This window comes from Pezoporus occidentalis, unplaced genomic scaffold, assembly GCF_034315485.1.
Source record: "Pezoporus occidentalis ecotype Australia unplaced genomic scaffold, CSIRO_AGI_Poc_V1 ctg212, whole genome shotgun sequence".
NCBI classification, from domain to species: domain Eukaryota; kingdom Metazoa; phylum Chordata; class Aves; order Psittaciformes; family Psittacidae; genus Pezoporus; species Pezoporus occidentalis.
In genome coordinates this window covers 556171-573805 of record NW_026913987.1, presented here as the reverse complement: position 1 = coordinate 573805, position 17635 = coordinate 556171, and the positions used below count along the sequence as shown (strand labels likewise).

The 17635-nt window shown below is 45.4% G+C and overlaps 1 protein-coding gene across 10 annotated transcripts in view; it reads right to left on the bottom strand.

The window, feature by feature from the left end:
• Positions 1-16055, bottom strand: part of WNK2 (WNK lysine deficient protein kinase 2) — a 128254-nt gene extending 112199 nt beyond the window's left edge. For 4 of the 10 annotated variants that reach the window (XM_062619588.1, XM_062619589.1, XM_062619587.1 and 1 more), the window contains exons 1-2: positions 15802-16054; positions 14691-15497 (exon numbers count right to left, since the gene is read on the bottom strand). In XM_062619588.1, coding sequence (XP_062475572.1) covers positions 14691-15470 — 780 coding nt within the window. In that variant the 5' untranslated portion in view covers positions 15471-15497; positions 15802-16054. Of the gene's footprint in view, positions 1-14690; positions 15498-15801 lie in introns of all 10 variants that reach the window. The other 6 variants (XM_062619590.1, XM_062619584.1, XM_062619591.1 and 3 more) reach the window with 3 other exon arrangements.
• Between the last annotated feature and the right edge of the window lie 1580 nt (positions 16056-17635).

The window sequence follows — 17635 nt, the reverse complement described above, 5'->3', positions numbered from 1 at the left end:
ACTGCTCTAGTGGAAGGTGTCCCTGCCCGTGGTAGGGGTTGGAGCTGGAGGAGCTTCAAGGTCCCTTCCAACACAAAACACTCTGGGATTCTGTGAAAGAATATAATTTAGTTTACTGCAAATATCATTCCTTTTCTAAAAGTTTTCAGTTTAGTCCACAAGACCTGTGTACAGGTTGGAACTTCAAGAGGTTCCAAGTAGCTGTAGTTAAATTCTAGGTATCCCAGAAAAGGGTGCTCAGAGTATTCAGCGAAGGACTTCTTGCAGGAGGAGGCTGGGTTGGTCTTGCCAAGAGATTCAACCAATTTCGAAAGTACTGAATGGTTTGAATATCATAAATAATAATAAAACATCAAAATCTAGATACGGATTATCATCCCATATAAGAACACCAGAATGTGTTTAAGACTGATGAAAAACTTAAAAGTCACAAAGTGATCTACTTAAAGTATCTTATCTTAAGCTTTTTTTCATAGGTTTTCAAATTTTGCAATTCTAAGAGCAATTTATTTAGTGCAACAAAAGTTCTAGCACAGCCTTCCTTGAGGCTGCAACTTCATTTTAATGATCAAATTTCTCAATCTGCTAGCATCTTAAGAGCATGCTAGCACATGGTCAGCACCGTCTTGTACACAGGATTCAAGAGAAAGCCAGTGTTATCAGTTGTGGTGTAAAGAAACGGTTAAAATATTTGTAAAAGCAGGTTTAGGTAGAAATCTATCCAACAAGTTCACAATCCACCTAATCCCAGTCCAGGTACCTTTTAAAGAAAGCACTTGAGAATCCACTAACCAAAGATTTTACTTTTATCTTGTCTGCATTTTTTAAACATACAGGCATGTTTTGCCTACCTGAACTGCACAATATATTCTGCACCACTACAGTTAAGAGTGCCATATACTGCAGTTATTTCAAAACCCAAATACTTTAAAGGGTCCTTGAACAAAGAATAATACTCATTGCAATGATCTTACTCAATACTCACTAAGATCAAGAGGACATTGCTGATTTTAGATTGTTGTATTTCTCTCACTTGTACAAACATTTTATCCATTACTATTGCACATTATTGGGGGTTATTTTTAAAGTAACTCTCACATACATCTCATGGATATGCAGTAAGTAAAGACCAAGGAAACCAAGTAAACCCTTTCCATAAATATAAAAACAAACAGCAACCCAGCAGGTGACACCGAAGTAATCTAAATCAAATCAAATCACAGCACAGCCATTACTTAATGAATTCCCCACTCCACTCTCAGCACTGTTACCAGTGATATCACTTCAGCTATTTAATAGGGCTTAACACTACAAAATGAACCCAGATAGCAGCTATAACGCTCCTTAAAATGTCTTTTTAAAGAAAGGTAGAATTACTGAGTTTTTCCCTGAAAAGCAGAGGAAGCTTTTAAGCATGTATTTTTGCCTCTGCATTTGGGGTTAAGGAGAAGTCTATCCACTGAACTGCTGACTCTCTGGCTATGTTGCATATATATATGCAAATACACATATATAAATGTATATATATGTGTTTGCAAATATGCTGATTTTGCATTGTGTCTTCCTCTGTGGAGATTACAGCTCAGTACAGGCTTACTTACTGCCACTGCTGTGTACAGTATATAGAGTTGGTTTTGTCATCTCCCTTCAATCATTCACATTAATCTTGCAAGACAACACTCAAGACCTGCTACCATCACACCACAATCAATGCAAGGGATTGTTTCAAAACCAGGTAAATCTGCATGGTAATTTTGGACAGACCCATGGTAAAAAGCTACTGCTCTGTGAATGCTACTATACTTCAAAATACATAGCATGCTTAAAACACAGGCTGAATATAATGCTTTTTGAAACACATGTATAAACTCTGGCCCAGGGATTCTAAAACTTTGATATGTGAGCACCTTAGAAATATTCTATTTTCTGTTTTAAACTGAGCTCATTAAAACAGGTGAACAGGCTTTCATGACCAATTACTCATCTGTCTTAGATCTCTAAGAGTAATTAACATTTCAGCATGTTAAGACCCTCCAGCTAAACCAGTCCTTCCATTTTAACATCCATGCAGTTAAACACCGTTTTGTCACATATTCTAGTTCCTTGACCCTTAAATATGTATCCTCTCAGAAAAACAGATACAGAACTGTACTAAGTTGATGGAAAAACTGAAAATGTTGCTCAGAAGTGATGTAATGATGATAAGCAAGGAGTGGTTTTTACTTAATTCATCTAGGCTGAGAAATGACTTTAAAACAGGCTTGAAACTCTACTGTGTCCTCTGCATAGACTGCAGTCACCCTCCACTGTTACACAAGTGTGTTCTTTGGGGCACTGTATAAGCACTAGAAATAGCACAGGCTCTGCCAGGCTGCCAGTGGGGCACAGAAGAGCTCTGCCTCAGGAGCAGTAGGACCCGAGGCCTCCCCAACAACGTTCTTGCTGCCACCTCCATCCCCACCGGACCACTCTACAGGAGCAGAGCAGCATCTCTGCAGCAGGACACATGCCACCAGCACATGCTGCAGCTCTCCTTACAGTGCTCGTCCCCAGTTCCTGGGAGTTCGGCATTTTTCAGAGACTTTAACTTAGGAAGAGCAAGACAAGGCCAAGAAAAATCCTCCCTTCCAGTTATTTCTAGTGGTTGACAGAAAAAAAATATAAATAAACCCAAAGGATGGTTTTCAGCTTTTATTTCTTCAGGAAATAAGACTACACTGATGCTGTGTGTGTATCTACTGTTACTCACAATACACAGTAAACTGGAGTAGTAGATCACAAAAACAAAGCACCTCGTAATTTTGAGGTAATCCGATATAAAAGGGAAAGAAAATTCTCCAGTTGCTCCCACTGCAGGAAAAACAGTAGAAAAAGCACGACCTTAGTGTCCGTAAAATCCATACATAAGCACATTCAGAAATAACCAAAGTGGGAGAAGCAGTTTCACAGGGAGCTCGCATCCTCCTAGGTACCGAGGGCTCCAGCTACAAGATGGTTTCATCAGTTACCCTGTGACAGAAATCCATTATGAAATATACACTATATATACTTCAAGATATAAAGACTCGTAAGAAATGACAGTTCTCTCTTCCTGCACAAAAAACTCAGTGAAAATGTTTTAATGGCTTCTTTCCTTTCTTTAACAGAATTCATTAATTACAATTTCGTATGATAGGATGCAATAAAAGCACAAATAATACAAAAAAATACACAATATATTAATTTTATCAAAGTTTTTCTTTTTTAAAAAAAATCCCAGCATTTACAGTATGTGTACTATTTAAACAGGAATTGCAGCTTCAGAATTGGGGCACCTAAGCACCAACAAGGCAGTCAGATTACCTGTATCAGTCATTGTTAAAGACCAGAAATAAACAATTATTGCTCAAGAGGTCATAAAACGCCTTTATCATATCGTCTCATTAGATGCCAATTCATTTTCCTTTATTTCTCTGCAAATTCCAATTTCCACATCCCAGGTTCATCAGGGTTTTCGGAAAGATCAGGAAATACTACAGCTGGCACTGTCAGCCCCACTGCTGCACAGAGCAGCTGCCCAAGAAAACAGCATGCACAATGGGAGGACTGGGAAGTGAAACAGTGTTTTATGGGATTAAGCAAAGATGACAGTTTCATGCAATTGTGAAGATGACCCCCTAAGAAAAAAGGGGCATGAAAAAGGAACAAGTGTATTTATATATACCAGAAGGTCTTAAAGAGCAGGGCCCTGTCCTTGTAACTTTTGGGGTGGTGGTAAAGAACACGGAAGAAAAGAAATGAGGAGGAAAAAACATTAAACTGCTTTTAAAAAGCGTGCTGGAAAGTTTTTTTTTTATGAAGTAGCACCTATTTGTGATAAAGACTCCCCAGAAAAATGCAAAGCAATGCAGGAATGGGATGATGAAACACCCTGTAATCCTTCCCTAATCTGTAACAAAACCAGATCAGCATCAGTCACACCCCCCCCCCCGCCCCGAGAAATTGGGGTTCAGCAGCAATGATCTCATGGCTGGGTCCTAGGTTAGCAAGCTGTGCATTTCCTGTTAGGCCCTGTTCAGGCAGAGCTAACCCACCTCCTCATCACAGACCCTCCAGTTTCAGTCATTCTCTATCACCATCTTCACACTGTGAGATTCCCTCCTAACACAGACCACAGTCTGACACTTGCTAGAAATTGAGCTGTTCAGCAACATCACAGAGAAAAATATGGCTAGTTACTAGTGTCACAAAAGTCAATAACCACCCATAGCCCCATCTATGTGCAACAGTTACTTCTGAATACACCAACTCCATCATTTCAAGTCTCTCATTTCACACACAAAAGTCCAAAACCAAAGTTATTTAGAGGAGAAGTCCCCTTTGAAGCCCATGCGTGAATGGCACTAGCCTGTTCTCCCCCTCCTTCAAGCCACCTAAGAGATAACTCTGAAAAAGTATACACACACTTTAATAAATGAAGCTTTGATGCAAAGGCACAAGAAAAACAACAAGGTGGTTGGCGACATTCAACATGGCTTCACTAATGGCAAATCTGCCTGACCAGTTGAGTGGCTTTCTATGATGGGGCTACAGAATGGATGGATAAGGGCAGAGCAGCTGACATCAGCTACCTGGACTTCTGCAAAGCATTGGATGCTGTCCCACATGATATCATTCTCTCTAAGCTGGAGAGACATAAACTCAGTGGGTAAACAACTGGCTGGATGGCCACATGCAGAGGACCTTAAAGCTCATACAGTTCCAACCCCCCGCCATGGGCAGGGACACCTTCCACTAGAGCAGGCTGCTCCAAGCCCCATCCAACCTGGCCTTGAACACTGCCAGGGACGGAGCCTAAAAACATCGTAAAGGTTGCCCTGTCTGCCTTTATAGGAACCAGCCCCCCCAGTTCACCATCCACTGCCTGGTGTAGGTCTGAGACCAGCCTGAACAGAGAGTCCTTAAGGTCTGAAATGGAGGCTCCAAAGTGAATTTTCTATTTAAAGACCAAATGAGCACTGCTACTTGACACCAATGGGGCTCAGCAGCTATCAGTAGCCTAGAAGAACTTATAGGTCAAACTTCCTTTAGATAACTCCAGTCCTGTTCAAGAGTCTCCCACACATCTGAAGACCAGCAGATTATCAGCAGCTTTCCTCTCACTTTTTTAGAGGGAAGTCACAGAAAAATACCCCTATTTGTTCCCTGAAACAGTGCTGAGAGCACTTCAAATTAATTATTATTAACAATTAACATTCTCTATCACATTCTCTCTCCCTGAAAAATACCCCTATTTGTTCCCTGAAACAGTGCTGATTCATTTTACCCTGTATCCTGTGGCTTAATACAAGTGGTTGTGTATTTTTTCCTCTACTTCTACTATTAATTTTTATATATGCACAAACATTAAGTACATAAATAGCCACCCCCATTAGTTATGTTTGCGCTGTTTGCTAAAGGACAAGATAGTCTCATCCTCCATTAATAATCAAAGGCAATACGAATTTACTGTAATTGAGAGACAAGCAAGTTCATTTATTAGTGCAACACTTGCTTTACTATCTATAACAATTCTCAAAACACACTGATAGGAAAGAGAAACAAAACAAGCCAAAATACGCATAACCATGGCAACTGTCCTTAATTCATCAGTAAAGCCTAGAACAAAATAAACCTATTTGGAATTGGTTTTACAAGGTCTAGCTCTCGCCAAAAGTTTCAGCAGAGCTCTGTACAGGCCTGGAGCAATGAGACACATCCACTGGAAATTGTGATCTCCCCCTCACCCCTCTACAGTGTTCTATTTTCACAGGCAGGATTGATTCTGCTCAGCCAACCACCACAGCTGTATTAGCTCCAGCAAGCACAATGGGTCACCCAAGTGTTGCCCTGATTGAAAAAAAAACCAGACAGCATCAGGAAAACCAATGTTAAAACGCTGCTTACTGTGCAAGAGCCTGGAATAAACACCGTAACTTCACTCCCTCAAGCACACACCAGCAAGAGAAAGGAACACCCATTGCAGAAGCAGACACAGGTGATGCCTGCCTTACCATGCCTTTGTAAAATACTCTGTTCTCAGGAGGCGGTGACCAACTGTCTTTTACACTTTTTAATGAAAGCTGGTTTTATAGAATACCAGTAAGGTTTGATTATTTAGGTAAAGAACCTTCCTTCAGCTCCTCAGGCTTACTGGGATTTTGGCAGTTTTAAGAACTTGAATCCCCAACAGTGGCATTTAGACAAGCACAGGAATACACAAAACAACATTCCTGCGCCTGGTGCAGAACTACAGTTTATTAAGGCCCTTAGTTGGCTAACAAGTTAACAGAAAAGATAAAATAGCTCCCCTAAAAGCATAAACATGCACAGAAAAAAAGAAATCAGCAATCATCCATGCAGATTTACATTCAAATCCTCCAAGTTAGGTCAAAATCATTTTAAACAGTTTTCAGAACTGGACTACAGCAGGATTATCGGAGAGGCAAACTGGGAGTTTAGTAACCAAATACAGTACAGCTTTCCCCAAAAGGCACCGCAGAAAAGGACCAGCACCACAGAAACATGCCCACTTCCTCTCATGTTTTCATCTTCTTAGGAAAAAACCCAAACACTAGGAATCAAAGCCATGACTTTAAGCTTAACCTAATCAAAAATTACATTAATTCAAATTAACTTGGGTGAAGTGCTGCTGAGATTTATGATAGGATCAAATACTACTTAAAACGTGTTTCATTTTCCCTTAAGTCAGCAATGAAGATCAAATTCAGAAAGAAACAGCCAAATAAAAAGCCCCACACGTTATTTGAGCCTGCTTTCTCCTGTTTCCCTCCAAGTTTATGAATAAGTGTTTTGTATCCCTCTGTAGCAAACAACTGAAGAACAGATGGTATTAGATCTTAAGTTACTCTTTCCTTGATATTTTAAATGGGATGTATATTCCCATAATATGGCATCTCATTTAACCCATTACTCCCGCTGCATATTTAACTACCATATTACACAGCCATTATACTGTATTAACACAATAAAGCAAAATTATTTTCCAGTAAATCACTTACTAAAATCTGATTGTGTATACTGTGATACCTGGTAAGAACTAAAACACATGTGAAGCTATATGGAAAATTCTTACAGAGGGAAGAAATCCCCTCCACTCCAGAAATCCACTTATTTGAAGTAATGCTGTAGCCACAGTGGGGTCAGATAGGATATGGCATGTTTAGTAATACATTTTTAGTATCAATTTTTTCTTAGAAAGCACTGTTGGGATGAGGGTGAACTGAAAACCCACATATTTAAGACCACTCAAGCCTGCGAGGGAACATCTTCCGAAAGTAATATTCAAGATGACTCCAATTATTTGGGTTCACTTATTTTTCTTTCAGGGATTGAGTAGAACTGATACTACCACAGCCCACTAACTGGTTAGATGAGGACTAAGCCAAGGCACTGCTGACAAGCCAATCTAGAAAGTTTTTGGTATATATTTTATTGTCAACTGACTTAGAGTTCTAAATTCATCAATCCTCACATGCAACTAGCTGCCAACTAAGATTCTTCCTAAGGCTTAAAGCTGTTCATTGACCACAACACAGGTGATTGCAGGAGACACAGGAGAACAAGCAGGACTTGCAATCTTCTCCTTGCATCAATTTCTCAGTGTCTTATCTTTTACATAGACATCATCACCTGCAAGAAGAAAATCAGAACAGCCCAGAAGCTATGCAGCACTCTGGAATTCAGAATGGACAAATAATTCAGAACGGACAAAATTCCCAACAAGCAAGCTGCTCTGGATAAACATCATGAGAGAACAATGACTTGATTCAAGGATATGGGAAGCTGCTTATGAAGATTAGTCCATTCCAGAGCAATGGATCAATCTAACCCATGAAACAGGCTCTACTTTGTGGCTTATGTGGAAATTAGATTCAGGGAGAGCTACGAGTACTTTTAGGGAAGAGAGGTATGGACAATGAGGGCACACACCTTCCTTCTTAGAACATACTGAACAGCTCATGCTCTTTCACCAATTGATCAAAGCCTTTTTATTTGCCCTGCTGAAGTGAGATAGAGGCAAAGAGGAGGCAAGACTCTCTTCTCTAAACATAAAGGAAAATCACCACACCAGATCCAGCAGAGATTTGAAAGTATCATTCATCTTGCAGTTTTAACAACTGGTCCGGACTCCACTGCAGAAGAGGCTGCAGCCATTCACTGATGCAGAGAACACAACTGTAATACTTGCTCCTGGCAGAAAGGCAGCCTTCTCATTCCAGAGCAGGCAGAAGGGCAGGAGGAAAGGACGAGTTGGTTCCTCCATTTCAGAGCTACACAGGAATAGCAAGAAACTTCATGAAGGCTGTTTCTAGCCAACTTCTCAACTCCACAAAAAAAGACCAAATTTCCCCTTCCTTGCCAAGCCAGGTTTCAGGCACACCAAACTGGGATAGCACCCATGTTTTCCAAAAGGCCAACATCACTTCAGGGAAATAATGCATTTCCAGATGTAACTTCAATTTCAGATGTACAAACTTAAGACAAAAAAGAGTTCTGTCTCTGCATGACTCTCGGATATTCATAGAATTCCAGCATGTTTTGTGTTGGAAGAGACCTTAAAGCTCATCCAGTTCCACCCCCCTGCCACAGGCAGGGACACCTTCCATTAAAGCAGGTTGCTTCAAGCCCCATCCAACCTGGACTTGAACACTTCTCCAAACGCTGCTTTCATAAACCCCTCTTATTTCAGAGCAAAGATGTCTCTTCCAACAGGAGTTCCAAGAGTCGTGCATCTCACATAACGTGCCTTTTTTTGTCCTTTTCTTATAGGTACAGGCTGTCAAGGTATCATGCATCAGCACTTAACTTTTATTCATATTTAGTTTGTATTTATCACCAGAACTACCTCAGAACCTACTGAACACACACATGGAAGTATCATGCTGCCAGCAATCAACAGCTATATCACGGCAAGTCTAAACACCAGACTTCCCCTGATCGGACAGTTGCAGCAAGCTCTTCTTAGCACTCAAACCCAAACCTACTATTCCCATAGGGTTCCTAAAGCACAGGAGATTTATCACTACCTATCTCCTCAACAATCCCTTCATACATGATCCTTACAGGGATGGGTAGATCGAGTGTGAAGGCCCCAAAGAATCACTGTTCCCAACCTCTGCAGCATCTCTGATCTCTCAGAGCATGCAAACACACTACCTCTAGAAACCAGCAGCTACATTGCTACTGCCCCCCTTTAGCACATTATGAGTGCCACTGAACTTCCTTCAGACCTCTGTTACACCCTAATCACCAGACAAGATCATAAATGAAAGCACATTATAGACACCAGTCAGACTGCACATCAAGCAGAGGCATTACTAAGATAACAGGCTGCAACATCAACTTCCTCCTCCCCCCCCCCCCCCCCCCCCCATCAGCTGTGTGCAAGAGATGGCCAAAGGGACCAGAAATACCCTTTACACCAAGTTCTGATATTACTTTATTCCCTCTTACAGCAACTGGACCCACATACATAGCATGAAGAGTTTTACCAGGATTCAAGACCACACAACCAATCTGCAGGCAAAATGTACTCAAAGGCAAAAGAAAGGAACCTTGTTTGATTCAAAAGCAGAATCAGAGTTTGACCCAGCTCTATTTACTGAATTTGAGAAGCAGTCTATTAATAGTTCACTACCATATCCCTATCCTGCTTCTGTGTCAGGGCAACAGCAATATTAACAAACACCGGTGATACAGGCAAATGTTTTTGTATTGACACTGTAAAGAAGAGATAAACCAATTATTTAGATTAAAATAGAAGTCACTATCTCATGAATTAACTCAAAACAGACAAAATTAGTCTCAGAGTTAATTTAATATGAGCACACAGCAGTATCAGATTCAAGCTTTGAAACAGTCTCCCACCTTTCTTCTCCCAAACAGATTTTCTAAATCATTCTGTTCATTTACACTACAAAGTTTACCCAGTCAATAAATTAACAGCATCAAGAATAACCAGCTACTGTTGCAGCATCAGATGCATGCTGCCAGCCAACAACGACACTACAAAAGCACAGCAGTGAAAATCCTGAACAAACCAACAATAAACCCTGGATTCTTGATACAGGGGCATAGGACATCCTCCTTCCACATCATGTCATTTCACCATTTGCTTGACAGCTAAAGCAAAGTGAACTTGCTTTAACACTGTCCATTTTACAGGCTCCCACATTCAACCAACAGCATCTGAGCCATGAACCTTGGCTATCACTTTAAGCAACTACCACAGATCTTCAAGTGGACATAAGATGGAAAATACCGCTTCAAAATTTAAAATCAATAGATACAGGCATCATAGCCTTCTCTCACACATAAGGTAACACACTTAACAAGCTGCATGCTTCTCCTCCCTTCCTTCACTTCAGCCAGGCATTTGGTTTCAAGGAAAGATTATCAGCCTTAGAAACAAAAAATAGCAAGTTCACATAGGTCTAGCATTAATGATTTTAACTGCCCTTTTTATTCATCTTACATAAAACAAAGCCTAATTTCACCTCATGTCTAGAATATTCATGCCATACTAAAAAAAAAAAAGAAACCAAACACAACAACAAAACCAGTCAGTTATCTGCCAATCTAGATGAGCTTCTTGTCTAAGGAATAAAAACTAAGATCGAGAAAATAAATTACCTGTTCCCATATTAATCCTGCATATGTATCAAATGAAAGAAGGGTTCAGAAATGTACCCACATTTACAACTGGATTTCCAGTAAAGATCCATGCCCTCCAAAACTGAACATCACAGTGATTTGAGCCACACAACGTACTTTTACTTGTTTGGGCCATTTGAAAAACCCAGCAATGACAAAGCGCCAGAAAACAGTGCAATCAAACACTCCTTAGGGCAGCATGTCTATCTGTGGTTGTTTCACCATTACAGACCCCTTGGTGTGGTGGCCATTTGGAAAATGCTCTCAGAGCTATTCTAATACTCTTGATTTCTAATTTGAGCTATATGGGGAGGGAAGGAAAATTGACCTCTGCCTATCCTTCACCCTCACATACCTCCTTAAATACCTCTAACATCCAGCACCTGAACTGACCTCTGTCCCAGGAAGAATCAAGGACTCCCATGCATTCTCACAGAATAGGTAGAGTGAAGAACAAGCCTTGGGCAAAAAGTGGAAAAGCCTGGCTTCTCTTCAGTGCTCACCAACAGGCATTTCTCACCTTCCCACCACAGGTACAGCAACAGCAGGATAAATCCCAGCCTGGTTTGGGTTGGAAGGTCCTTAAAGCTCATCCAGTCCCAACCCCCTGCCACAGGCAGGGCCACCTTCCACTAGAGCAGCTTGCTCAAAGTGGAAGATGAGACAGTCCATCCTTTCCACATTTTCAAAGACGACTACAAATTAAATACAGTCAAACAAGTTAAATATTCATAGTCCAAGCGAAACCATAAAGTACAATGAGGTTTTTACATTTGAGATAGTATCAGGTTGGACTCTTCTGCAGTTTCTCTATATGTTTCCAGAGGGAAATAGGATGGGGATTTTTAAACCATTCATCTAAAAAGATTATTTGGCTTGGCAGCAGTAGATTGTCAGACCCCTATCTTCTAACATTTTACTTCAGAGTGCAACTCCACACAGCAGCTGTATGCCACCAATTAAAATTAATTATAGCCCTTGGAAACTTTAGAATGCAAACCCTTCCAAATTGCAAGGGCACACTAATTCTGCTCCAATACTTCAGTTTCAGGAAGGAACAATAAACCTATTTTCTAGCTAGAATCTGACTATAACTTTTCATGTCTTCAGGCAGCTCTAAACCCGAGATCTAGTCTGGTTGGCATTTGGAGCCTACCCTAATCCAAGCTGCGATTTTGGTTCTGAACCCTAAGCCATCTTTTCAATGAAATAAACCCATGGAACAAAACCAGCTCACAAGGTTTTTGTACACACAGACAGAACAAAAAAGACACAGGCAACAGTACAACTGGGCTGAAAAAATGCTGAGCCAGGACAGAGGATTAATGCCTGCATGCAACCTCAGTGCCATTAGTTTTTAACTCTCCAGCTCTACAAGTAACAAGCACAAGCGCATCTCCACAAGGAAGACGGTACAAGTTACTCCTGGTTTTCCACAAAAAAGGCTCTGGGATGGGGGCTGATGGTGTAAGGTTGCAGAGGAAGTCATTTTGTCTTCAACAACATGGTGGTGGTGGCGGCTTCCGGCCTTCTGCTATGTCTGAACTTAACATTTCTACAAAGAAAGAGACAAAGGAGGGCATATCTAACTGACACTGTTTACATAAAGACTTTCAAAAGTGCCATGAATAAAGTGACCACTTGATAGGAGCCTCTGAATGTTTTCCCAGTAAGATTCCATAACTAAATTGAGAGTACTCTACAAGTCAAAAAGCCCAAGACAACACACAGCTATTCACAACTTCTCCTAATTGCTTCCTTCATGCAAATTCAATCTAGAAACACAGGCTTTAATCCCCATGGTGATTAAAGACTTCTGTCATTCAGCTGGCCTTTCTCAATCCAGACCCAAATACTGGCTTTCAAAATTCTCACTCCATCTCAGGGCACTTGGCCTCTGGCATCACCTCCAAAGCTGCAGGCAAACAGGAGAACCAGCAGCCCACACCTACCTCTAGAGAGTCACACCATTTTCTCTAAATCAGTCAAATAATAAGAGTTTTCTTTCCATAAATTCTGTATTAAAGTGAAAATATCTAGTAGTAAAATCAGATTAAGCTGAAGCACACATAATGGAAACCAGTAGGGATGATGCAGTTACTACAAATTATTCCTTCACATGCAGTCTGTTCAAGAATACCCAAACAACTAACTGGGAATACAATGACCAATCACCAGGCAAGCTTCTTGCTGCGATTTTCCCCTCCCAATCTTTTAGTTGTAAATGACCCGATACCCTGTGTTCTCCCACACATCTGGCAGTCTTTTGTAGTTAAAGCTATTGTGTTACAGAAAAAACATTGAAAATCCACCCGTTTCAGTTCCTCTACTAGAGCACACTGAGAATGTGGCACCAAGATGAATTTCTGATCCACGCAATGGCTGTGCAGTGACAGGGCTGGCTTGTGCTGGTCAGACTCGCATCTGACCAACATCAGCCCCTTCCTGTGGGAAAACTTCCCCTCTGATAGCATCCCAGTTATTACTCACAATGAATTCAGGCTGCCAAGAAGGATACAGTTCCAAGAAGAAGCCAAAGCCCAGGCCTGCCCACAAGGCCCTCCTTCCAGCAGTGCCCACCCCAACTCCCTTTTATATCCTTTCAGCAATGCCACAGCCTCTCCCATTTCCCTACAAGTCCTGCAGAATCCTTCGGGGCCAGGGAGAGAAAGGGGTTAAACCCCTCACCACCACTCCACCATGTCCTCAGAGCTCTACTTTGCCCATGTTCTGCATCCATGTCTAATGAAAGCCAAGGGAACATGATGATGAAGACCGAGAAGTGCTCCCCATACTTCTCAAGGAAGCAGGGCTGTGGGGAGTTGTGATTGTGTAATGAAATCATTAGGCAATAAAGATGTGCTGTGCATCCACCCCCAGCTCTGCTAGTGATTTACAAACAGAATGGGCCACCATTAAAAATAAACAATCAGGAGCTCCAGCTTATTATACCACATTATTTACATGCTACTCTCAAATACTCTCATAGGCCGTGAAGCTCAAACAACCAGTAGAAGTTTAAGGACCTCAAGCTATGACTAAATCTCCTAGTTCCCACCAAAAATCACATATTAACTCAGACTAATAGCTCAAGGAAATAAAAATGGTCTTCGGTTCTCTTAGATAGTGCCCATTTGAATGAGACGTAACAGAAGAAGCAGGAAAAAGACAAAATCTTCACCAAAAAAATAAGCATATACTACCATAATTTTTACAGAAGTGAGAACATATAAGCCAGAGAAAAGAGTAACCCCTATGTCCCAAACCAGCAAAAGACAGTTACCTAAACCTTCACTGTCTGCTGGTATTACTGGATACTTCTCCCCAAAGAACTAGACCTCAAATCTTTTATTTAAAATCTTCCTTTTAAAAGATATTTGGCTAGGCAGGTCTTTGATCTAACTGAAGGTACTTTTGGAGGTTTAATTCACAAGATCTGGCAACAATCACTTTTTCAGGGCAGGGGAAAGGGCAAGGCGCAGCAAATCTTCCATCTCTACAAGAGCATAATGCATCGATGTTTGGAGTAAAAGGAAAAGTTCATTCCTGCAAATGCACCTTACGTTCATTTATGTTTGGTGTCTTTTTAATGCAGACCTGCTTCTCCACTGCTGCTAAACCAAGCTGCTGCTCCCTGAGGGGCCAGCCTGAAGCACAGGTCAGGGGCAGGGAGGAAGACTAGCCCAGTTTAGCTCTTGTTGGCCATTGGGAGAGTGACTCACGACCTCTCTATACGATATGTGAGGTCTTGTGCTCACGTTCTTCCTCTCAGCAGGCAGATCCCAGGGCCGAGAGGGTTAAGCCTGGGAGGAGTGTACATAAGGTGGTAGATTCAGAGCCAATGAGATTATTGCGCTATAGTTAGACACTGGATACTAAGCAATGGTGACTATAAAGGCTGCTCAAAGCTGAGCTCTGTAGATGACAGCGGCATGTTGCCCTTAGCTTCTAGGCTTACAAAGCAGAAAAAGCACAGGAGGATGAGCTCAGCTTACCTGAAGTTCACACCACGCGACTTCCACCCACGTCTCCGTGTCCAGACCCTTATAGACCGTTTTGAAGGATCCCCTCCCGAGTTCAATATCAAACTTTAGGAACCTGCCATCCAGCGAGGTGGCAACCGCTTTCATATCAGCCTCCTCCTCCTCGGGCTCCTCTTTCTTAGCCTTGCTCTGATCTCTGGAAGCATCCGCCGCCTCTTTCCTCTCCACATCTTTGCCAGGTTCCTTCTGCTCCTCGGCACCCGCGGCGCTGCCCGGGCCCGGCGCTGGTTTCGGCCCGGCGGCAGGCTCAGAGCCCGGGCAGCCCGGCTCCGGGGACCCGTGTCCTGCCTTCGCCCTCTCCGCGATGATCCTCCGGGTTTTGGGGAGCAGGATGATTTTCCTCTGATGCTCCGACTCGGGAAGGTCGAACGCGGGCTCCTCCTGGTCCGAGTCCACCACGCTCCTCCGCAGGAAACGCTGATGGACCATTTTGGGGTCCCTGGAGCTGGGGGCGCGGGGCGGTGGGGCCGGTCCCCCCGGGGCACCCGGCATTGCAGCAGTGTCCGCGGCAGCCCCGCTCCTCCTGCCACCGCGGGGGCCATCAATATTCATGCTCGTCTCCGCAGCCGGGGGAGCGCCGGGCTTGGCAGTCGCTGGAACCTGGCCACGGCCGCCGCCTCCTCCTCTGCCTCCCCGCCGAGGTGCCGATCTGGCATCGCCCCCAGTTTCCATGAGGTCTGAGGTTTCAGCGCCCGCCGCCGCCCCCGGGCTGGGGCAGTCACCGTGGTCCATGCCCGCTCCGGGCCGCCCCACCGCCACCTGCGAGGGGCAAGGCACAGCACAGCAGCGCCCTGACGCACCGGCCACTGCTCCCCGGCCCGCGGGCACCCCGGCCCCGGGGCTTCTAAACGGGAGGGCTGCGGCGAGCCGGGCCCCCGGGCTGGGCCGAGCCGCAGCCGCCGCGCTGCCCGCCCGCCCCCCCCTCCCCGCCCGGCAGCGCGGCGGCCGCGGGTCCGGGCAGCCGCGGGGGTGCCACGGGCTCAGGTGCGCGGCGGAGCCGCCTCACCTGCGGCGGGAGCTGGCAGGGCCGCGCACAAAGGAGCGTGCGGAGCCGCTTACTTACGTGCGGAGCGGGGGGCTACCGCCCTCAGCGCCATGGACGGGGATGAGAAGGGCGGCGGAGAGAAGGGGCGGGTACCACCGCCTGTGCGCCTGTCTGGGTGTGCGCGCCGCGGAGCGGGTGCCGGGGGAGCCGGCTGCCGGGGCTCCGCGGCCCGCCCCTGCGCTCTGCAGCACGGCCCTGCCCGCAGCGCCGGCCTCCCGCTCCGCTCCGCTCCCCACGGCTCCGGGCCCGCGGAGTGCCCCTACCCGCGGCGAGCCCTGCGGCAGCCCCTGCCGCGCCCCCAAGGGCGGCCCCGGCCCGGCCCAGCCCCACACCCGCCCCGCAGCCGCGCTTTTGTCAATGGGAAGCGCTCTCCGGCGAGCTCCCAGTTAAAGCACCGGCGCTCGGCGGCCGCCAATGAGGCTGCGGAGGGCGGCCCCCCGGCCCGCCCCGCCGCCGCTGCCGCCGGAGACAATGGGAGGGTCCCGGGGCCCGGGCCTCTCCCCGCGGCGCGGGCGGGCCGCGCCAGTCCCAGCGCAGGTGCCACCGCCCGGGGCCGGCCGTCCCTGCGGGTACGGCGGGGACCCGCGCGGGGCGAGGAGATGGCTGCGCCCCCGGCGGAGGTCCTGGTGGGTTCAACCGCAGGTTTCTAAGCAGGACCCAGACGCCCGCCGTTGTCCAGAATCCTTCACACGTGAAAAGGGGAACCGGGAACTGCTCACGCACAGGGCCCGGCAATGCGGCGTTAGCACCGTGGCTGCGGGTCTGAGTACTGCCTGCCGTATGCATCTGCGCGCCTAACTGCAAATGGATCTGCACATGCATTCCTCTGTTCGGGGTTTTTTCACTTCCAGCAGTTCCTGACCCATTCGGATTGAGTGCATCCTCAGCAAGTTTGCTGATGACGCCAAGATGTGTGGTGCAGTCGACACCTTGGAGGGAAGGGATGGGATCCAGAGGGACATGGACAGGCTGGAGAGGTGGCAACACATGAACATCATGGAGTTCAACAAGGCCAAGTGCAGGATCCTGCCCCTGGGTCAGACCCATGGGGGTCCTTGTGCAATCCCAAGCACAAACACAGGCTGGGGGAGACTGGACTGAGAACAGAGCTGAGGAGAAGGACTTGGGGTAGTTGATTGCCAAGAAGCTCCCCATGACCCAGCTTCAGTGTCAGCTTGAGCCCAGAACCGCCCTGGTTCAGCCTGGAGAAGAGAAGGCTCCTTAAGGGGAAACCTTAGAGCAGCTCCAGTGCCTAAAGGGGCTGCAGGAAACCTGGAGAGGGGCTTGGGACAAGGGCCTGTAGGGACAGGCCAAGGGGAATGGCTTTAACCTGCCAGAGGGGAGACTGAGATGAGCTCTTAGGCAGAAGCTCTTCCCTGTGAGGGTGCTGAGGCGCTGGCACAGGGTGCCCAGAGAAGCTGTGGCTGCCCCATCCCTGGCAGTGTTCAAGGCCAGGTTGGACACAGGGGCTTGGAGCAAGCTGCTCCAGTGGAAGGGGTCCCTGCCTGTGCCAGGGGTTGGAGCTGGAGGAGCTTTAAGGTCCCTTCCTGCCCAAACCACTCTGTGATTCTATGAATATTGACCTCCTGGTTCACTATGACTGACACTGGCATTAGCCTGGACTGAGGGAAACCTGGAGCTGAGGACCAAGCTGTGCTCCCTCCTGGTTAGTACGGAGGCCCAGGGAGCTTGCTTTGCTATGCCCATGGACAGTAGGGACATTTCTGCTCTGTAAATTCATGAAAGAACTCCTGTCTCTACTACTGCCATGCTTGTTTTCTTAAGTATTAGCTTCAAACAAAGATACCATATGTTATAGTAATTAAAATTTAACTAAAGAATGAATTTTTTA